This window comes from Glycine soja, chromosome 10 (genome assembly GCF_004193775.1).
Source record: "Glycine soja cultivar W05 chromosome 10, ASM419377v2, whole genome shotgun sequence".
Lineage (NCBI taxonomy): Eukaryota > Viridiplantae > Streptophyta > Magnoliopsida > Fabales > Fabaceae > Glycine > Glycine soja.
This window is the reverse complement of record NC_041011.1, coordinates 3,527,154-3,545,651: the sequence shown is the minus strand read 5'-3', so window position 1 is coordinate 3,545,651 and position 18,498 is coordinate 3,527,154. Positions and strand designations below refer to the sequence as shown.

Genomic DNA, 18,498 nt, shown 5'->3' with positions numbered 1-18,498 from the left:
AATTATTTATTATGCAATTGATGATTCCTTTTGGCCTACATATACTAGACCCTATTGAGGTCCAAAAAAGATCTCTACATTAAAGTCATGCTTAAAAAATCCTGCTAAGGAGAAAATATCAGTACGTTGCTTCTTCCTATCATTGTATCCTATGCAATTCATAATTGAACTGTATAAGGTGCAGTTTTAAATCTAATGATGATTAATTTTCGAAAGGATATTTCATGTTTCAGTTTAATATATAATTTTTTTTTATAAAGGGTAAAGTCCTATTTGCGCTTGCGTAATGAACGATTCGATTTGTAGAAGAGTAAGTTACTTTAATCTTTTTATTTATATTTAATTTATATACAATTAAATATCTTTACAATAGTATTTTTTTAAAAAATTATTGATATTTAAAGAAAATAATTTTAAGATACATAATAAATAATAAAAGTATTATTAATAACAAAACTACCAATAACAATTTTTTTTCAAAATTATTGTAATAAAAAGTCAATAAAAACATACTTATATGAATCATTAATAATTAATAATTAAATCAAGAAATTATTATTCTGATATACTAATGTTATACTGATATAGTAAAACATTTCTTATTTGAGAATTTAATAATTTCAAATTTTTGCTATAATGCATTTATAAAATAGAAGTGATTAGGTATTTAGGTTTAATATTTTTTTTTTAAGAAAAGAGGGTTTGCATAACGAGACAAAAAAATTACAACAAGGATATTTTTGTCAACTTTTTTTTCAAAAATATTTTGAATGTACGCGTAACATTAATAAAATATGAAGAAATTTGTGAAAGCTTTATATAAAATATACAAAACATGAAATAGAATAGAATAATTTACGCTTTTTTAGAGTAAACTTTTCTTCCCCTCATTTAGAAATATATTAATAAATGACACCTTTAGAAATATTTTAGCAAAAGCAAAATTATAACTTACAACCCACTAAAGTTGATCTAATAATAAAAAAGTTAGGATAATATACATAAAATCCTAAGTTCAAACCTCATTACTATATATCATTTTGAATCATTAACTGTCCTTCGGTTAAAAAAATACTTTACAATTTTATCAGTTTTGATTTGATAGCATAAATGTCCCTCATTGAGGAAGAGAAGATCTTTCTTACCTATAAAATAATTCTACAATATGAAAGCTGACGTATTCTGGTTCTCTAGATCTCCAGACATCAATAACGAAGTATTTTTTTTTTTCATGTATAAGATTATAATTTGATTTTCAACACAGGCAGAGCAGGGACTGCTTGCCATCACTAAGAGACTAAAAAAAAGAATGAAAGAAAGAAAACAATGGTCTGTCAAGAGCAACTGAAACCTCAGAAGATCATGCAAACACAGCTGCCATCATGTAGTTACAGAAAATCTATTGTTGTCTTTGTCATCCCTTCTTGGCCTGCATGAACAAAACAGCAAATACCAAAATTCAGATCTCTTGGATGGAAGCAACATGAAAAAATGAATGCAAAGTTGCAAGGTTTACTTGTTTGTGGTGAAAATAGAAAGAAGGGTAGTACAGATTAATTAGTTATGTATGAATGATTTCCCAGTAATGGACTACTTACAACAAAAACAGGCAAAAAGAATAGAGAAAAAATATTGATAATTTAAGTTTTAAAAACAATATTACAGGGACATGCATAGTCTATTTTCTATAAGAACTGATTTTCCTAAACACAGCCAGCCAGGGAAGACAGAGAATGAAACTTACCTTGCTTAGGTATTTTTTCTGAATTTTCAGTGCTTCATTAAGTGCTTTTTTAGCATCAAGATTTGAGGTTATGTCTCCCAAGATCTGAGGAGAGAGAGGTTCACGTGAGAAACATGCAAAATCATATATGTATCCATAAGGGGGGCATAGAAGGAAAGAGAGATACCTTGACAACATCGTCCACGCCCTTGGCCTCATTTAAAATCCGCCTATTCTTGATCTCAAGAACACTTGCAACAAGAAAAACAGACAGTGCACTATTTTCCTCTGTATGCCCAGTCTTCACATTTTTTCTCTCAAATTTTCCATATTGCTTCAAATGTTTGTCGTTTGTTGGAGGCAAGGGGCCTTTTGTTTTTGCATGATCTGGATCCTCATATTTTGTGAAGATGTATGGGTTGTATTCCATGGCCCACATCAACTGGAAACAATCTATATTATGTCTTAAAATGAGCTATTAATGTGAAATACTCTATCTCATCAAGGAATGTTGAGGAATCAGAAAACGGTAGCTGAGGTCCTCAACTTTTAAATATGCATTTCCTGAGAAAAATTAAATCGTCATAGGAATCGTCCTTACCTCCCAAAGATACAAAGTATCTGCAAAAGAAAATTCTCTTCGGAAAAGAACCATAAGCATGCGAAATGCAAAGAGATATTCTCCTCCATCTAAATCCTCTGCAAAATAAAAAAGTGATGAAGTTAAAAGGGTTGCTTTCTTGGTTCTTTCACACGGACATTGAAGAATGCTTCTGTATGCTGAGGCAAGCTATCATGCAATGTCTCCCTTAATGAGAGGTCCCCTTAACTACTAACACTACTATAGATGAATTTTAATAGCAAAATTAGCAATCGAGCAGATACTTATAAAATTTTCTGTTATCAAGGAATCTTAGAATATGATTGTCAAAGAAAGAAATATTTCCACAAACATCCACCATCTTAAACTGAAAAGATTTTGGATGCATTTGACGTTGGTTCTGGTTCAAATTATAAATATAGAAGAATCTGAAATATGAAACTACTACTCACAGCATATTAGAAGCTTCCCAAACAGGTTTTACGTACCAAGGTGATGATGAAGCTTTGGATCAACTGTTTTCATTATCTGTGAGAGTGTAGCCAACTGAGATTGGACACCCATTGAACTTGCACTGCACCTGAAGTTCTCTCTCTATTGTGGAAACAAAAGCAGGAATGTAAATACACCAGAAAAAATAATTTATTGAGATCACAGACTTTTTATTCTTTAAATGAAAACAAAATTAACAGCAACAGATAGAATAGGCCTAAAGTTATTGAAGTAAGCCAGAAGTACTTCTTTATTTGAACTAGCTATAGTAATATGTTCAACTGTATTCTGTTTGATTTTTGAGAAAGAACTGGGTACCACACTAAGAAAATAAGGAACAAGACACAACTTTTTCTTGAGAAATCAGTTTCAATCCCAACAGTAGAGTGAGTCTGTGCTCCAGGACTTTGTCATACATTTTTTTGTGCAGCAATATTTCATCAAGTGTGGAAAACATGTATACAAATCAAACAGAACAGGAAAAAAGTTCGAGAAATTCCTACCCACGTCTTTTCTAGTCTCTACTCAACAACTATAAGTAAAAGTACCAAATAGGTTGCGAGAATAGCACCAGTAAATATTGACATGCACAAATGTAGCTCAAAGCAATAAAAGAAATATCAGTCTGATGGACAACTAAGCATGTTTTCTAACAAAAATTTTCAAGGCCACTACCCACTAGATTGTAGTTTCTCAATATCAATTATCCAACCAAGCTTTTAGGTGAGTTTGTTGTTGATTTATGTATGGCTTACCATCCTTCGCATTGCACGGTCAAAGCACCAGTAGCAATCTGCTTCATTCTCAACAAGAATAATCAAAGGTGAGCAAATATCATTCATTCCTGCAAAGAAATCAACCCCTTAAGAATGTCTCTAACTTCTCGAAGCTCTTTCAGTTCAACATATAAAAATTAGACATAACAGGTTACCTTGTACATAACCAATATCATTGTCCAACCAAGCATAAACTGCTAGAACATCGAAGAGTTTTGCTTGATTAGCTTCAGTCTCATAAAATTCAAGTGCTCGATCTGTTCGATGAACATCCAGACCTACAATGCAAAGTAATCAAGTAATCAATTGCCACTTTGGATGCTTGTTGGAACAAATTAATTATTAATAAAGCACAAGCAAATATTGTTTTAAGGGGAAAATAACACTATTAATAAACTACAAACAAAAAGAGAAAATAACAGCATAACGACCTTGTTGTTCTGTGAACACCATGGAACATATGCCATCACCATCACAAATCAGGCACAAGGTGTTCTGCCTTAATTTGACTTATGCCATACTAAACTTTCAGGTTGCTATTCGGTTTTAATGATTTCTAAAATTTGTTAATTAGCTGCATTTATGGAAGTATAATCTATATGGTATGTAAGCAAGGATGGTGCATTTGCTATTACACATTAAATCCATTACTTTAAAAGAACTTCTTAAATTTATTTGAAGCTTAAACTATATGTTTAGAATATTTGTCCTCTTTGCAGAGAAAATTTACTTGCTAATCAATTGAGTGAAAAGTGCTGATAGAATCATGACCTTACACCCGCAAAAGAACACAACCCTGCTTCAATGTCAATCTGTAAGTACAAAAAGAGTTCTCACTTTTCATGAATCCACAAATTTATGGCACTAGCTTTTTGGTTCAGTGAAGCCCAAGAAGCAAAACTTTCTTATCAAACAGAAAGGAAAAAGCATCCAGTATTTATGCAGAAGCATATACATACCAATCTGATGTAATAATTGCATCCACTGCACAACTTTCTTATCTGAAGTCTGGACGCCTACCATAGAAGGATCTATTGGCTGGCCTTCATCATCAATGAGGGGTGTTGTAATAAATTTTCCACTACCAATGACTGGGACCATCTTTTGACATTCAGCTTTCCACATATCATACTGCCCCCTGTAGAATAAATTTATTAAAGATTTTACTTTTTGTTTATTTCAATCAATACAGAGAAGGGGAAAAAAGGAAAAGATTTAGGGTTTACTCCTTGAAAAATTAGAAACACCAATAGCACTTCAGAAAAAAACTAAACAAGAATATAGGAGGAAATGTAAGAAGCCGCCCAGTCTCAAGTTACTATAGTCTAGATTCTTTGGGAGTTAAAGCAAAGAGTACTAATCTTCTTGTTCATATATTATGAGGCACCAAGCCAAATATTAATTGGAAGCATGGCATCCAAGAGGTAACAATTTTGGTCTCACAATTGTTATTAGAATAATACACAATCTGAATATTTGGCCAGCAATTACACAGCAGTGCTGTAATGGCAATGAACACAGACAGTGGCAGGAACAGTGGTGATAAATGAAAACGTGATGGGAAACACAGGTAATAGCAGCATGGCAGCAACCAGCAGGAAATCACTGCATGAAGTGACAACTGGAGTATGGTGGAATTGATGGATGACGGCTAAATACGGTCCACTTATTTTATTTGTTTTAACTCCCAAAATATGCTAGCTACTAAAAAACTGATAACTTGGCCCTTCTTCACAGTTTAAACAAGACAAAGTGAAAAAATTCACCAATAACATCAATCATCTTAGAACCAACACAAATTGCATTCCTAATGAACAAATACCTTAATTCAGAAGACCACAGAAATTTGAGGAGTATTGCTAATGTTCCTTTAATTCTGTAAATCTGATTTACAGATTTGACAAAAAAAAACATTTAAATGAAAATATACCTCCTGCGTTGCTTGAGCTCATTCCGTTCTTCAAGTGTACTGTTAGGATCATAGCAACCTAGCAAGAACTCCCACACTTCCCCCTTGATTGAAGGATGGACACCCTAAATAATTTATAGAAATAAGTATAGGCACAAATCAGAAGGAACATAACTTGAACAATAATATGATAATGAATTTAACTTTTTTAATATACATAGGAAGAAAAATATAAAGCACATGAAATGGTTATCGCTTATCACAAATCACAATCTTATGGTGTCGCTTTTATAGAGAAAGTGTCTTTCGGGCATGTGAAAGGAGGGGGGTGGGGAAGTGTCACCAACCAACTCTCCCAAAAGTAAGCTCATAGGTAAAAACACATGAATGATTTTATACTTTGGTAACGTTTCTACTTTGGGCTAGTTAAAAGAATGGTGGCAACAAGGATTGAACTATATAGACCATTAATCATAGAGCTTCTAGTTGCTGTATTTGTGGTTGAATATTTCAAAAGGTTAAATTTCAAAAGCTCAAATAAAGGTTACCCCTCTCTGTATTCGTCTTAGCACTTTTGCAATATCCAAGTGACCATCTTGGGAGAATGATGCCTGCCATCTTCTTTGACTTAGAGTTTTGCCAGCCTATGGAAACAGAAAATGCAGTGTTTAAATCATAAGGTTTTATTTTCCCCTTTTATATATAAAAACAACATATTCCTAAAAAAAATCATTTATGTCCCATGCATAAGTTGCTTATCACATTCAAAGAGGGTATATACAAGTTTACAATCATTCCAAGTAGTGTTAATTGAATTGGTGAGCATTTGTGATCAAAATACAATGGCCAAGCAATAAGAAGTGTGATAAGAAAACAATTGAATTAGTGAGAAGCTCAAGCTCACCCTTGGTTTAAATCGAGTGGCTGGAACATCAGCTTGGCATTCTGCTTTAATGGGGTAAAAGGTATTCAACTCAGTAGTTCCAGAACTCTTCATAAGAACCCCCCACAGTCCCTCACAACCAACCATCTGCTAACCCACACAAGTTCCTTTTTCAATCCAACAAGCTCCTTACTAGAGAGTTGAGACTCATCACACCATCAATAGCTGTTATTTGAAGAAACTCAACACATTAAACAAAAATTATTTTTTCTACAATTAAGGAAAGAAAAAAAAACCAAAAGGGTCAATTTCACTGGCAACGGCATGTTTCGATGATTACAACTAAGTTAGCTTCCTTAAAGTTGCCAAATTGTCGGAAAAAAAACAAAAGAAGAAAAAAAGATAAACACAAAGACACGTATTAAATCGTTGTTTGGTTGGTAACACCGACAATAAGAGAAAGATGATCTTAATCGGATTCCGCACGTTAGAGAGCTCTTGAAAAACCCAGTTGCGGAAATGTTTCTGAGGCAAATATGAAATCAGAGGTGAGGAAAAGGAAGCACCTTGACGATTTGGGAAGTGACTTATTAACGCGAAAAGGTGAATTATTTTAATTTTTTTTTATGGTTTGAAGAGGTATGGATGTGTGAGAGATGAAATTGAAGGGAATTTAGAATGAGATGTTGTGTCGCAGGAGAGAGAGAGAGATCGAAAGGCAATGAGTGGTTGAATAGGATAATTCGCCGAATGAACAATGATTGTTGACGAGGAAGTAAGGAAAGATATCAGATTCAGAAGACTATTAACTATATATATGCATGTTCTGTTTCCAACGGTTATTTGGAATTGGACATTTTTTAATCTTGGTTGCCACAAATTCATTAATATCATCGAGGTATATTTGGATCATTTCTGTTCCTCCCATCATCCACCCAACTAAGATTCGTGCTTGCGTTATTATGTTCAAAATTTCATAGGCCCTTTAACCAACTTCACTAAAGGAGAAAATAATGTTTCTTTCTTGAGTACCTTTTTTAAAAAAGATTTTCACTAATTCAGTTAAGGTTTTTTATATTAAACTTTCAAATTCGAAGCCATGGTTGATTTTTTTAAAGATAAAGATAATCAGTGGTGTATTCAACAAATACGGGTTTTAAATGTCTTTTTTATATAAAAAGTCATGGTATTTACTCAAGAATTTTATACAATAAAAAAAATCGATAGTATTTAATCAATACTATCAAGAATTTTCGTAGAGAACTATAAAATTTGAAGGTATTCAAATTGAATTTTTTTATAACTTAAAAAAATTATATAATATTTAAAATCATACAGATTTAGGTGAATTATCTTAACAATTGAATTTTTTGTGACTTTTTAGTTATATCTATAAACATCAAACGCATCAAATAATCTCATCAATTCACCGTAGTAAAGATGGCATGAGAAGTGAATCCAATGAGTAATAAAAAAATTGAAATTTTAATATTAAATTTTTTCCAATTGTTCATAAGATTTATTTTTTATGCGATTTTTATCATGTTTGATCTCTTTTTTATTCGTATATCAGTTGAATTCTATAGCTTTCATATAATTGAATCTAATAAAACAATTTGCTTGTCTTGAATTAATAAAAATATTCAAAATCGTGTTCAAAAATTAAAAAAAAATATCATTATTTCATAATATCTATTTTAACTCACTTTAAAAATATAAAGGATTAAATTAAAGCTTTTAAAACATAAAAGATTAAACGGGTAATTTAGCCAATGTTTTAAATTTTAAATATACTAGTTTTCATTTAGATTGGACCGTGTTATGATACAAAGAGATTGTGAAGTTTCCACTGAATATGGTCATGACCGCTGAGACTGAGAAGGTAAATATAATAATATCTGTTTTTCAAACTTTCACTGAATGCAACAAAAAAATAGACATTGGAGTCCATAAACCTTCTACACCATTTCTTTTTCCATCGTTACACTAAGTTAAAAGAGTGCGTTAGAAAAATTATGGTTAGTATTTTTCTCTTTGTTTTGATTCTTCCTTTTGGGAGTAGCTGATCATTAACTCCTGCCAGAGCCCCAAAAAGAACACAAATTAGCATTGCAGCACGTAAAAAACTTAAATAAAAAATGAAATGAAAGGTTTTAGTACCTGTTTTAGCTCTTCAGTCTCCTTTTCAACTTCATCATTATCCAAGGCATCAACTATGGCATCTGACATCATTTCAGTCTTCACATAAATTATGTAGTATAATTAAAGTCCACAGCCAGGGAAACACGAACAATGATTCTACATTTATGCCAATTTAAAGTGTACTAAAATCAAACAATGATTCTACACACTAATTTTTGAAATTTCTCCTTCTCTTCTCTATTTCCACTTTTCAAAATGGAGGATTAGGGAATCAATCGCTTTGATTCTATCTCTCTTGGTTTCATTTGGAAAAAAGGAAGGATACCAACAAAGAATTCATCTTTCTTTTAGTTGTTAAATCTCTCTTTTATTAATTAATATGTGATATTTCAAATCCTCATTCCTAATGAAATCGAAATAATCCTTTAAAAAGATCAATCCTCCATTTCCACAACCCCTCCTACCCCGCTCTATTGTCTACAACGAAATGAATAGACAGAATACATATGAATTTCTTTTGTGTAACTTATAAGTTGAGAATTTACTCTGGCCCCTTATAATTGAAGTTACAAATTGACACTTTTGTTTTGGGTGTCATGTTTTGTTTAGATGGTTTGCTTTTTATTTGTCTAGTTGTTTGACCTTTGAATTTTGATGTAATTGCAGCTCGGGCAGGGCATTGATGACCTTCAGAAGCGTTTGGCAATCATATTATTTTTGGTCAGAGGCTGCAGTTCTCAGGCTCAGTTGTAAACCAGAACTATAATTGTTTCCATAACTCTTTTCTTAGGATCTCAGAAGTTCAATTTATCATACTTGTACTTTTCATGTGTATCCAAAGTTTCCATCATTTAGTGTGTTTATTTTTCCGTGAACAAACTCCAGATGTACATTCAAAGAATTAACAATTTGTTGCTTGTCACAAGAACGCATACCAACGGATTGAAACGGTAAAACAAACGTTACACTGCACCTTATAACCAACCAGATTAATCAAACGATCAAGCAGTAGTTTTTACTAGAAACCCAATCACGAGTGTTAAGAACATCGCAGCTTAGAGGATGATGATAATGCCAGACTTACATTCATGTCTAGATTTAACTTATAAAGTGTAAAGTTCTCTACACAACGTGCATTGATGAGTTCTGGTTCTAGAGTGGAAAATCCTTTTAACTTTCAAGCCATGTCAGAACAATAAAAGTAGCTTGTAAATAAATTCCATTCTTAAGGGCAGTTTTAATATGTAACATACAGGCAGCGTTGGACCTCATTGTTAAGAAACAAGAACATGGTGTTGTATCATGGAACGTACTACAACTTAGGTCTCATCTAGTACAGTAATTAAATATTAAAAGAATTTCAGTTGAATTCTCTTCGGCACGTCTTAAGAACACGCTACAGTGGCTGAGAAACCTGGTGAAACAACAATTCTGGGGGCAGAAAAAAGTCCACCTTTGTCCAAAACTGATATCAGGAGATCATGCCATTATGACCTCAACTCTTGGGTTTCTTTCCATAATGCTTGAGACTATTCTTGAATAAAAGGTGATCTTGCATCTCAGGAGTGTCATAATTCAGAATATAACAACAAAAAGACACAACCTTTACTTAATTACTTCCTGATATTGAGGAGCTCAAAGTTCCGCAGAGGATCATCACGGCCTCTTATAGAGCCACCATGCGTATAAGTTGCTTGTTTGGTGTCATACACTGGTTGAACTCTGTGAGCACCAGATGGACGGCTCCCAGTTATGGTTTGCCTGCCAGTATGGTCACCTGAGGATATTGGCCTGTTCGATGAGATCATGGCTCTTCTTGAACTGCTGCCATATCGAGTGGAATTGTGTTGCGCATAGTGCTGTCAAATACATGGTAAAGAGTTAAACATACACCAATAATTGATAGTAAACACAAGACTTCTTCAATAATCACAAAGTATAAATCTGATTGGAGTCAAGTACCACCAAGGAATGCTAGCATCACTCTAACATCTATTATTGATTGGAAATCACCAATTTTGGTAGGTCTCACTTCTCTTTTAATGACTCTCTTGATTTAGAAGTGGAAATCACCAAGTGATTTCTAATAATTCAGCCAGTGAATCCACCCCTATATAACAAATCCGGTCCTCATTCCTGAGTAGAATAATGTCTTCACATATCTCCTCACTTTGTCATGTTTCTCTCTCATTTTGTGACACTTGTCTTCTAAAGATTTATATTACATCAAATCAATATATTTTTTTTCTTTTTAACTATTTATTCAATAAAATGAAGATTTTTACTTACCTTAGTTTCTTTAATCAATACTCAAATAGTTTCTTTAATCAATATTCAAATTTCCTCCATCAACGTAAAACATAATGCTTGGAAATTAGCAATAAAACAATCTTACTATAAATTAACTTAATTTTGGGGACTTTTCAAAACTTAATGTTTCAGCTTATATCCTGTTTTAATTTATATTTTTACTAACAATAAAACAATCCTTCATCAATTAAAACAGCCTTCTCTGAAACATTTTATTTTAATTTAACTTATATATTTTACACGTATTTACTAGCACAAGTACATGGGCTACTTGCTAGTTTCAAATCAATCTTCAGTTAAAAAAGAGGATATTGAAACCATATACAAAATTAAAACACAAGATTAGAACAAAAAATATCCCATCATTTATGAGAAAAAGTAAGCTAATTTACTCTCTTATTGGCTTCTTTCCCCATTTCTTCCAAGATAGAAGTTTTTCAAAGTCCAAACTATAAACCCTCCATACAAAAGACAATAGCATGCAATATCTCTACAAACCAGATATCTAGAAAATAAGAGGTCTCTTTGGTTTGAGAAAACGTTTTCCATTTTATTTTCTTGATTTAATTTATAATTACAAAATAACACCAAATTTGCACTTTGTTTCCTATTTTCAAATATATGTACAGAAATGATGAAAATAATATTTTGGTATTCTCACCATTTCCTGTACAAATATTAGAAAGCAAATTGAAAACAATGACAATTTTTTTTTATTATTATTAGAGAAAACAGGAAGTGAAAAAACAAAAAATAAAAAAATTGTTAAACCATACAGGCCCTAATATTCTCATATGAAAACTTCAAATGGTGATTCATATATTCTTATTGTTGAAAAATATTACCAAATCCTTTTGCACTGGTGCATCCTCAAAACTTCTATGTTTGGTGTGATCACCACGAGGACTAGCATTTGCAGGGTTCCTCCAGGAGAACACTTCAACTGCACCAGAAAATTTCTCTCGAATTTCTTTCCCAACTGAAAGAAATCGCATGACCAATACAAAATTGAAATTGAGAAAAGTAAATTAGTTTAACTTTGGTGGGAGCCATGAAAAAGATAATGATAGTTGACTGCTTTCATGCAATTATTTTCTAACACAGCATATATTAAATTCAAAATTTCTGACCACCCAAGGTCAGGCTCATTAGGACACCAAACTTCATTATCTTAATCAGCAGAAAGAGAATGAACCTGAGATCTTTTCTGCTTTTTGTACATGTGGACCTGCATGCATAGCTGCCTTGCCAGTGACATGCTGTTATTACAACTACAGTAAGTGACCAACCATAGACAACATAAACAAAATAAGCAAGCACAGAAGTACTAACCCTCCCTCTGGAGCTGCCACTGATCTGTGGATACTTTAACATAGTCCAGTCAAAAATGTAATCAAACTGGTACCCTGCATAAACAATGTCAAGATCAATTTACAACCACTAAATACACTAAAAGCTTCCAGCATAATATACTGAATGCATTATCCCAATTAGATATTTTGGGTAACATACCTTCTCGAATAAATAGGTCTCGGAAAAGTCTCTTTAAATACGAATAATCTGGCTTGTCCTCAAACTGCAGTGATCGGCAATAGCGGAAGTATGATACAAACTCAGACGGATATGATTTGCAGAGCACCTGTTTACACAAGCACATTTTTCAACGGATTAATAAAATTGAAATCTGAGACAAAAGTGGGGGAATTTTACAGGTAATGCCAAGTGCCTACTGTTGAAAACAAGGATTAATACAGGGTTAAGAATTAAAAAGTGAACAAAAATCAGAGAGCATTGGTCAATCTTAGTATTAAATAAAAGTAGAACACTTAGTGCCAAATTTCTAGTGTACAAGAAACCGGCAGCCATGCTTGTATAAGTATTAACATTCAAATGTCCAAACTACTCCGGAGCTGGCTTTCAAGCCTGGCCTGTCTTATTATTAACCTCTATGGTATCAGAAAATCCAGCCTAACATGTATCAAATCAAGATCTAGTGTTACTTTCTCCGAAAAACCTCACAGATCCAGTTAGCCATAATACCTCTATGGGAGTTGACACCTTTGTCTCACTGATTTTATCATATTTTTGTTTTTTGGTGCCAGCTTTCAGTCCTTGCCAGGGAAGACTGAAAAAGGAAAATGTAAGAAAGAAAGCTGATGGTGAGAAAATCATGTAATAACATCTGACTTCCAAAGGGATAAATTAGAAGCATTTGTCAATTATCCAACCTTCCTTTTAAGAAATACATGAGCACATAACCAAGAGATTCCAGATCATCCCTTCTGCTTTGTTCTACCAGTAAAATAAATATAATTAGTTTATAGAAAACATTCAAGTCTAATAATGTAATAATTCACCTCTAACTTTTTCTTGTCAACAGAAAAAGGAATAAAGCAGCACAAAATATTACTCACCAATTCCAAGATGAGTGTTGACACTTGCGTAGCGTGCTGTGCCTGTAAGGTTCTTGTTTTCCCTATGCAAGGAACACAATTATTAGAAAAACAGTTTGAGATCAAGGAGGCTATATTTCAAACAAGGGGATTCCAACGCTGTGAGTAGGGTCTGTAGCTCGATGGGTATCACACACTATTCTACCAGCGGGAATTTGTTGGAGCAAGTTTGATAATGATAATAATAATAATAATTTATTATTATTGTTAAAATACACTAGTAATAATAGCCTATTAAAGTGATGCAAATGCATAGAATCAAAGAAAGGAAGATCTGTGCAATTACTAAATCAGGTTTGGTTTGCCCAAGTGTTGTTGCTTAACTAAATATTACACCCTACTTAAATAATGAGACAAAACCAACCTGTATGGTATGTGCCTATGAGTCTGAAGATCCCTATATTTTTTTGCAAGGCCATAGTCAATGGCATACACCTGAAATGAGACACCCAGAATGATGTATAGTTAAAAAAACTGAAATTTGCATGTGAAACTGAGTTATTTCTTATCAAACATTTATTTAGTCGGACAAAAGAATTGGAATCCATTAAAATAGATTGGAAATAAAAGATGGACAAACAAGTCATGTATAACATCCACAAGTTAATTAAAATAAGAAAAGAATGTTACAAACCCAGGAAAGAGAGTCGAGAAATTGAGACTTTGAGAGAAACAAAAAAAGGAACAATTTTATTAAATGACCAAGAATAGGAAAAAGAATTCTCCAACAGTGTCCTCTTCACAAAGGGTTTCCCATTTCATACTAACTATAATTCTTTGAATGAATCCTTCCATCCTCATTTCCCCTATTCATCTAACCAATAGCCTCTAACTAACTGCTTTACTTGTGCCTAACTAACTGTTCAAAATTTCCCAAACAATTTCACCTCCCCTTCTGTCTGCCCTAAGTCCTAACAGAAAATTAACTCAAATCTGGCCAATAACTAAGCATATATAATGATAAGGAAAACATTTCCCCTTCAAAAAACCAATTGTTTTGACCAGCAAGAAGGCTACAAAATGAAGTCTATCAAACAATAGTGTTAGGATGTATTATGAACTAAAACATCATAGAATCATAGAAAAAATAAGAAAAATGCACTGGTGAAATTTGTTTAGGGATTGTAAACGACCAAAAAAAAGCAAGAATGTTCTAGACCAATTAAAGGACAAACACGGGAATCCTAGTATATAACTGCCAATTCCAATAGCATTCAGCTAAGCTTATATTTTGAATTTTTTTTTAATGCATCAGAATCACTTTAATTTTCCTTTCCTTTCTATTTACACATCAAAGACTAAAAAAACAACCAAAATCTTCCAAACAGAGACAAGCATATTGGATCAAATGATGCCATTATATTCAGTCAAAAACCAAGACTTCCAAAAGGCTAGTTAGACCTTCATCTTAACTACTCAATTTTCATGGTCATCCTCTGCCTCTATTTATCAGTCCATCCCCCATCTGATCAATTATTTTTAGTAGGGTTTCTGTTGTACTCCCCAAATGGTCAAACCATCATAGGCAAGATTCAATCATCTTTTCCCAAGTAGGTGCTACTACTTTCTCTCATGCATTAATTCATGATCTTATATTTTCTTGTATTATACTTTTTTTGCTACTTTATTACCCAATGCTGATCTAGGCTGTTCAATAAATTTTCCTTTGAGCTTGAGACACCTTTCAATCAGAAATAACACCTGGAACATTTCTACATTTCATCCTGCCCACATGAATCCTATGATTTACATCTTTGGAGCTCCCTTTCTTTCTGCTTCACTCTGTATGATAGATACAAGATACCCTACTAAAAATAATCTCCAATTTTCACCTCTATGCCAATGCTTGTGCACCTCTTGTTTAACTTGCATTTCCATTTACTCCACTTCATTTTTATTTAATCATAAACCACCATAAACCATGTGATTCTAAAGCTTCTCCCAACAACTTTAGTTTACAATTTATTCCTTCACAAACTATTTCCATAGGACTTTTCACCAAAAAAAACTATTCCACTAGGACTATGTTTTCTACAAAAGGCATACATAATTGGCTCTTGGATGTGCTCAACAAGAACTTTCATTAGCAAGGCGTGAAGATAACAGCTAAAAAATGATCCTGCCATATGTTTGAACTTTGAACACCAGTTTTAACCCCCCCCCCCGGTTCATACATATTCTTGATCATTAAACTTCACAAAAAGGTATACAGATTTCACAATAGATAAGGGAATATAAGAAGACGGGGGGAAACAAAAATTGAAAGAAATTATCTTCAACAATAACATACTTGATTTGCCTTTCGTCCTAGACCCATTAGAAAATTGTCCGGCTTTATGTCACGGTGAAGGAAACCTCTTGAATGCATATATTCAACTCTGTTAATCTGAAAATAGACAAGAATATTAAGCAAATAAAACATTAGTATCACTTTTTAAAGTACCTTCTTTGAAAATAGTTGCATACAGACATACCAATTGATCCGCAAGCATTAACACTGTCTTCAATGTGAACTTCCGATTACAATAATTGAATAAATCTTCCAGACTTGGTCCAAGAAGGTCGATAACCATGACATTGTAGTCTCCCTCAACTCCAAACCACTTGAGGTGGGGAATCCCCGCTTCATAAAGGAAAAGGTTTGACTGTTTGAGACTAATGGTTCTGATTTCATTACTTAAAGAAGATATGGTGCACCAATCATGTCACCAGAATCAAGAAAACAGGGACAAATGCGTATGTTATATAATGATTAATGTTATTAAGATACATTTGCCTGAAACTTCTAGCATTAGGTTAGATAATACTTTTAATATCCTAATTCCTAAATACTAAAAAGAAAGAGGGATGTAGACTTACTTCCTCCTTGAAGAAGCATATACAGTTTTGACTCATAGTGAAGCTGTGGATGCCTGGTCTTCACAGGTTCCTGGAATTGTTTGGCAGAACAAGATGGGATTGTTAGGAACTTGAAATGTAGAATATCATGAGTAGTTAAACCATTAACTGGTAACAAAAAAATTATCTCCAAAACCAGCAAAATATGATGATGAATCCAACATAAACTGTGTTGTAAAAATATGAACCAAAGTGAGTATCCAGCAGCTACAAGACAATCTTACAAAGAAAACATAATGACATTCCATATGTCACTTCAATACATGAGAACAGATCATCCACTTATTGTTCAAAAGTTAACACTCAACAGCAAGAGACCAACAGCAAGACATGACGTTTCTTTTGTTATTTTACTTTAGCCATAAATCATGTCTCATGTCAAATTCTATGTATCACGGTTGGTTGTCGGAACTCCCGTAGCACTAACAAAAAATTTAGGACACGTCACATCCAAAGTGACAATGCCTACCGCATAGAATAACAAAAGACCCCAGAGACCATGATATATACCAGATTAATACAAGGTGATTAACATCATTATGCATATTTAAGATAATATAGTATAAATACAATCAGAACCACCAGAAATAATAATAATAAATAAATAAAAATCAAGCGATCTCTATAAATTCATGAAAGATTTCCATAATAAAAAAAAATTGTGGCCCATCCAGGCAGGAAAAAAAAAAGCTTGAAGAGAATTTAACATACCAGCTTAACAGCCACCTCCTCTCCAGTTTGTACATTGACAGCTAAAACATAAGACAAAATATAACGTTACATGTTTACAGCAATAAAAAAAAACCGTAAAAAGTCACATAATAAAATGCATTAAAATAAAATAAAAGAGAAAAGAAATATGAGCATACCTAAATAGAGCTCCCCAAAAGACCCACTACCAATTTTCCTTCCCAATTTAAACTTGCCACCAATCACATGCTCCATAATGAAATAACCTAAAATCACCAGCTGCAATGATCTTCTTTTATGCTCAGATTTGTGCCCAATTCGAAGTGATTGTGCACAATCCCAATCAGAGAGGGGAAAAAACAACCCACACCCACAGATTCACAAGCGTAAAAAAAAGAATCCTACCTTTCTTCAAACACCCACCAAAATCCAATGAAATTTCACACCAAAGTCATCAAATTTGGAACCAATTCAGCGTATCCGGAACAAAGGGTAAACAAAAAAGGAATCAAATTTAAGAAATTTACAACACCCCCTTTGAAGAATGAGGATGAAATTCTAATTGAGAACACAAAACCACCTCCTCCAGCTACATTCCTTCACCCCAAAATCAATCACCCCCAGACCGCAAAAATTGAGGCCGTAATTTTAGAAAAACAGGACCCCATTATTGACCCAATAACACAAACAGAACCCTTAACGCGTTTCAGGAACCACAAAAGGGGGCCAAAATAGAAAGTGAACTTTTTTTTTTCGCGAAAAGGATTGGGAAAGCAAAAGGGATAATAGGAGCCTGTGGAAGATCAGAGAGGAAGAGACAAAAGTAATTCCACAAATGAGAAAGTGAGGAGATGAAGGGACGAAGCTGGTGTGGTTTGGCGTGAGGAGAGAGAGAGACAAAAGAAGAAGAATAATGTGAACGGAAAAAAGCAGGCAAGCATGAGGATTATAGGAATCCTGTTTCCTTTTTTTAATTTTTATTTTTAAATAAATTCATTTTTTAATATTAAATAAATTCAATTTTACTTCGAGTTATTATATTACTTTTTTTTCTTAAATGCAAATTTTGATAACTCTATTTTGACATAGAAATATTTGATCTTTTATCTAAAAAATGCGATTTTTTTTTGTTTTTAAGAGACTTTCAATCAATCTCATATTTTAGAAAACTCATAATGCGGGTTCTCATATTTTTAAAAATTCAAAATTTTTGTTTAACTTTTAATTTTATCTTTTATTTCCTAGATTAAATTATTTTTTATAATATCTTAAATGAATATGTTAGATCTAAAATTTAATTGAGTTAATATAAAAAATAAAATTTAAGTATAATTAAGGATTTAATTGAAATTGTGAATTTTTTAAAATAAAAATATTAAATATTTTTATTTTAAAATAAGGAGAATAATACGATATATTTTAAAAAAATTAATATTTTTATTTTAAAATAAAGAGATTAAATTTATGGATAAAGTAAAATAGGGAGATGAATATTATACTTAAGCTTCTTCTTTTTTCAACCTAGAAGTAAAATGTTAATGCACCATAAAAACAAGATTATTTTTATTTTTTAAATAAACTCAAGTTCACTGTGTTTTTCTTTATTTATTTATCTTCTTCG

The 18,498-nt window shown here is 32.6% G+C and overlaps 2 protein-coding genes across 6 annotated transcripts; both read right to left on the bottom strand.

Annotated features, from left to right (window-relative positions):
• Positions 1 to 1,063: 1,063 nt before the first annotated feature.
• LOC114369134 (TBC1 domain family member 15-like) lies at positions 1,064 to 7,241 on the bottom strand. Of its 4 annotated transcripts, none has more exons than XM_028326318.1 (12): positions 6,836 to 7,241; positions 6,406 to 6,609; positions 6,050 to 6,145; positions 5,523 to 5,626; positions 4,552 to 4,730; positions 3,748 to 3,870; positions 3,572 to 3,660; positions 2,813 to 2,918; positions 2,325 to 2,422; positions 1,911 to 2,165; positions 1,745 to 1,828; positions 1,064 to 1,429 (listed from the first exon to the last, which is right to left on the bottom strand). In XM_028326318.1, the coding sequence occupies exons 2-12, from the start codon at positions 6,529 to 6,531 to the stop codon at positions 1,415 to 1,417; spliced, it is 1,275 nt and encodes a 424-aa protein (XP_028182119.1). In that variant the 5' UTR covers positions 6,532 to 6,609; positions 6,836 to 7,241; the 3' UTR covers positions 1,064 to 1,414. The 4 variants fall into 4 exon arrangements, with proteins under 4 accessions (XP_028182119.1, XP_028182120.1, XP_028182118.1 ...); XM_028326319.1 differs by having other exon boundaries at positions 6,871 to 7,241; XM_028326317.1 differs by having other exon boundaries at positions 6,951 to 7,240.
• Positions 7,242 to 9,676: 2,435 nt separating this feature from the next.
• LOC114370546 (casein kinase 1-like protein 6) lies at positions 9,677 to 17,793 on the bottom strand. Of its 2 annotated transcripts, none has more exons than XM_028327928.1 (15): positions 17,283 to 17,793; positions 17,057 to 17,156; positions 16,899 to 16,939; positions 16,149 to 16,218; positions 15,764 to 15,912; positions 15,580 to 15,675; positions 13,654 to 13,724; positions 13,251 to 13,312; positions 13,065 to 13,128; positions 12,877 to 12,961; positions 12,349 to 12,475; positions 12,169 to 12,242; positions 12,032 to 12,095; positions 11,682 to 11,815; positions 9,677 to 10,385 (listed from the first exon to the last, which is right to left on the bottom strand). In XM_028327928.1, the coding sequence occupies exons 2-15, from the start codon at positions 17,130 to 17,132 to the stop codon at positions 10,140 to 10,142; spliced, it is 1,359 nt and encodes a 452-aa protein (XP_028183729.1). In that variant the 5' UTR covers positions 17,133 to 17,156; positions 17,283 to 17,793; the 3' UTR covers positions 9,677 to 10,139. The 2 variants fall into 2 exon arrangements, with proteins under 2 accessions (XP_028183729.1, XP_028183730.1); XM_028327929.1 differs by having other exon boundaries at positions 17,057 to 17,143.
• Between the last annotated feature and the right edge of the window lie 705 nt (positions 17,794 to 18,498).